General features: G+C 52.7%; 1 protein-coding gene across 1 annotated transcript; it reads right to left on the bottom strand.

The window, feature by feature from the left end:
- Positions 1-402: 402 nt before the first annotated feature.
- On the bottom strand, positions 403-1,074 carry LOC123748503 (adhesive plaque matrix protein-like). Its single transcript, XM_069300359.1, has one exon. The coding sequence runs from the start codon at positions 1,072-1,074 to the stop codon at positions 403-405; it is 672 nt and encodes a 223-aa protein (XP_069156460.1).
- Positions 1,075-4,531: the final 3,457 nt, after the last annotated feature.

Genomic DNA, 4,531 nt, shown 5'->3' with positions numbered 1-4,531 from the left:
AAGAGTGCGGGTGGGGGCTGGGGTCAAGAGTGCGGGTGGGGGCTGGGGTCAAGAGTGCGGGTGGGGGCTGGGGTCAAGAGTGCGGGTGGGGGCTGGGGTCAAGAGTGCGGGTGGGGGCTGGGGTCACGAGTGCGGGTGGGGGCTGGGGGTCACGAGTGCGGGTGGGGGCTGGGGGTCACGAGTGCGGGTGGGGGCTGGGGTCAAGAGGACGGGTGGGGACTGGGGTCAAGAGGACGGGTGGGGGCTGGGGTCAAGAGGACGGGTGGGGGCTGGGGTCAAGAGGACGGGTGGGGACTGGGGTCAAGAGGACGGGTGGGGGCTGGGGTCAAGACCTGAGGTATCCGCTGATCCAAGTCACAAGGAAGAATTAAGAGCTTGTCATGAAAAGGTTTTATTTGGAAATTAATGGAGACGCTCAAGTCCTGGAAGGAATGCCACAAGTGTTCCAGAGACCCTTCGTTCCCAAGAAGCCTTGGTCCTAGGAGCCTTTGGCCTGGAAGTCTTGGTCCTAGGAGCCTTTGGCCTGGAAGCCTTGGTCCTAGGAGCCTTTGGCCTGGCAGCCTTGGTCCTAGGAGCCTTTGGCCTGGCAGCCTTGGTCCTAGGAGCCTTTGGCCTGGAAGTCTTGGTCCTAGGAGCCTTTGGCCTGGAAGTCTTGTTCCTAGGAGCCTTTGGCCTGGAGGTCTTGGTCCTAGGAGCGTTTACCTTGGAAGCCTTGGTCCTAGGAGACTTTGGCCTGGAAGTCTTGGTCCTAGGAGCCTTTGGCCTGGAAGCCTTGGTCCTAGGAGCCTTTGGCCTGGAAGTCTTGGTCCTAGGAGCCTTTGGCCTGGAAGTCTTGGTCCTAGGAGCCTTTGGCCTGGAAGTCTTGGTCCTAGGAGCCTTTGGCCTGGAAGCCTTGGTCCTAGGAGCCTTTGGCCTGGCAGCCTTGGTCCTAGGAGCCTTTGGCCTGGAAGTCTTGGTCCTAGGAGCCTTTGGCCTGGAAGTCTTGGTCCTAGGAGCCTTTGGCCTGGACGCCTTGGTCCTAGGAGACTTTGGCCTGGAGGTCTTGGTCCTAGGAGCGTTTACCTTGGAAGCCATAGTCATTCAATTCATTCCTAACTACCTTTATTCCACCGTCATGCTCCAAAGAGACTAATCCTGGAAATCTTACCCTTGGAAAACCAACCTGGGAAATCATAATTCTGGAAACTATTCCTTAGAAACGTAACCTTGGAGGATCTCCTGGAAACCTTAGACCTTAAAGACTAATCAGGTAAACCTTACTGCTGGAAGACTAATCCTGGAAGCCCTTATGTCCGGGGGGAACCTCAGCCCTGGAAGCCTTGTACCCAAGAGCCTTGGCACTAAAGTCTGGCTCCATAAAGGCTACCATCCGGAGGCCAGTTTTTGTGGACAGAATATAGATAGTCGTGGGCCTAGCTCGACAGTTGTGTGTGTGTGTTCCCTGTGGCAGATGTGTAGGCCATGTGTGTGTGTGTTTGGAGCAGGTGTGTGGGCCAAATGAATAAAGTATACAAGCCAGTTGTGCCCCACGGGCCAGGCAAGTGTGTTCACAATCATAAAAAAAGCATTGTACTCAGAAATCACAATTGCATGATGCATCAAATGAACAAATCCACAAGGGCAGAGTTGTCGATTAAGGCAGCGTCTGGGATGCTCTCGGACGCAGGTTCGAATCCTCATCACGGCCCTTGTGGATTTTTTAAAAAATCATTGTACTCACACACACACATTATATATATATATATATATATATATATATATATATATATATATATATATTATATATATATATATATATATATATATATATATATATATATATATATTATATATATATATATATATATATATATATATATATATATATATGTGTGTGTGTTCAAATAAACACCCCCCCCCTTATGATTATGATATAACAGAAACATGTAATTGCGATACAGATGAGGACAGTTTGCAAGAGGCGGGACCCAAGAGCTTGGTGTGAGTCAACACTACTGGTCAAGAAGAGTAGGGTTACCACCATCAGCCGTACTGGCAACCTCTTACTACAGCCAGCTGGAGACCTTAGAGAGACTCGAACTCTGGAATACTGGGTTGCTAGGTGAGTATGATAACCACTCCAGCCTCCCACCACCACTAACACCACCACTACCTCACCTCACCCCCCCCCCACTACCACCATCACTAACTCCCTACCACCACCACTAACCCCCCACTACCACTAACCCCCCACCCCTAACCCCTCCCTACCACCACCACTAACCCCCCATCACCACTAACCCCTCCCTACCACCACCACTAACCCCCCACCCCTAACCCCTCCCTACCATCACCACTAACCCCCCACCCCCCACCCCTCCCTACCACCACAACCCCCTCCACCACCTCAGCCACCATGGCAGAAAAGTACAAAGGGAAACGAGAGACAATGACCCTTACAAGCCAGCACACAAGGCCCATAATGGAGTGGGGAGCCGCCAAGGCTGCAAGAGGTTATCCTTGATCCAGGAAGCTGTCACACGCCTCTCCGGCACGCAACAAAACCTTCCATTATTTTATCAAACCCTTAACACCATTAATGCTCCCCCCCCCCTTTAACGGCATCCCCCCCGCAGTAGTTCAGCATAGTGGGGGTAGTTGTGGTGCCCCTCAGATGGGGGGGGGGATGGTTGTTACACCAGATTCAATTGGCGAGCAGGTAGTTTGGTGAGCGCGCGCGCGCACGTCGGCTGGAATTGGTGGGATCCCGTTAGTTGTGGTGGTGACGAGGGTAAGAAGGGCCTATGTGCCACACGCGGCCAACTGGTCATTTTGGTTTGGTTATTATACATGACATACATGCCATGTATACACGACACACGCCATGTATACACGACATACATGCCATGTATACAAGATATACACGCCATGTGTACATGGCATACACTGTGTATTCACAATATACACTATGTATAATATTGACTATTAACCTATACACAAATATATGTATTTGGTGAAATATGACCACATTGGTGGCATTGTTGACCTTGTTGTGTTATACACAGTGACCCACAGTGACCCTACACAACACTCACTAGGAACATGGTAGTGGGAAGTACAACACTCCTGACACCCGTCACTGACAACACTGCAAATACTGCAAGTTATACTCATAAAGGGAAAAGGTGCACCTTGCCTACACTGAGACCCAGACCTCACCATACACCACCTTGCCTACACTGAGACCCAGACCTCACCAAACAACACCTTGCCTACACTCAGACCCAGACCTCACCATACACCACCTGGCCTACACTCAGACCCAGACCTCACCATACACCACCTGGCCTACACTCAGACCCAGACCTCACCATACACCACCTGGCCTACACTCAGACCCAGACCTCACCATACACCACCTGGCCTACACTCAGACCCAGACCTCACCATACACCACCTGGCCTACACTCAGACCCAGACCTCACCATACACCACCTGGCCTACACTCAGACCCAGACCTCACCATACACCACCTGGCCTACACTCAGACCCAGTCCTCACCATACACCACCTGGCCTACACAGACCCAGACCTCACCATACACAACCTGGCCTACACTCAGACCCAGTCCTCACCATACACCACCTGGCCTACACTCAGACCAAGACCTCACCATACACCACCTGGCCTACACTCAGACCCAGTCCTCACCATACACCACCTGGCCTACACTCAGACCCGGACCTCACCATACACCACCTGGCCTACACTGAGACCCAGTCCTCACCATACACCACCTGGCCTACACTCAGACCCAGTCCTCACCATACACCACCTGGCCTACACTCAGACCCGGACCTCACCATACACCACCTGGCCTACACTGAGACCCAGTCCTCACCATACACCACCTGGCCTACACTCAGACCCAGTCCTCACCATACACCACCTGGCCTACACTCAGACCCAGACCTCACCATACACCACCTGGCCTACACTCAGACCCAGACCTCATCATACACCACCTGGCCTACACTCAGACCCAGACCTCACCATACACCACCTGGCCTACACTCAGACCCAGACCTCACCATACACCACCTGGCCTACACTCAGACCCAGTCCTCACCATACACCACCTGGCCTACACTCAGACCTCACCATACACCACCTGGCCTACACTCAGACCCAGACCTCACCATACACCACCTGGCCTACACTCAGACCCAGACCTCACCATACACCACCTGGCCTACACTGAGACCCAGACCTCACCATACACCACCTGGCCTACACTGAGACCCAGACCTCACCATACAACAACTGGCCTACGCTCAGACCCAGACCTCACCATACACCACCTTACCTACACTGAGACCCAGACCTCACCATACACCACCTTACCTACACTGAGACCCAGACCTCACCATACACCACCTGGCCTACAATCAGACCCAGTCCTCACCATACACCACCTGGCCTACACTCAGACCCAGACCTCACCATACACCACCTGGCCTACACTCAGACCCAGACCTCACCATACACCACC

This window comes from Procambarus clarkii, chromosome 43 (assembly GCF_040958095.1).
Source record: "Procambarus clarkii isolate CNS0578487 chromosome 43, FALCON_Pclarkii_2.0, whole genome shotgun sequence".
Classification (NCBI taxonomy): Eukaryota; Metazoa; Arthropoda; class Malacostraca; order Decapoda; family Cambaridae; genus Procambarus; species Procambarus clarkii.
The sequence above is the reverse complement of the archived record's forward strand: the minus strand, read 5'-3'. Positions and strand labels throughout refer to the sequence as shown.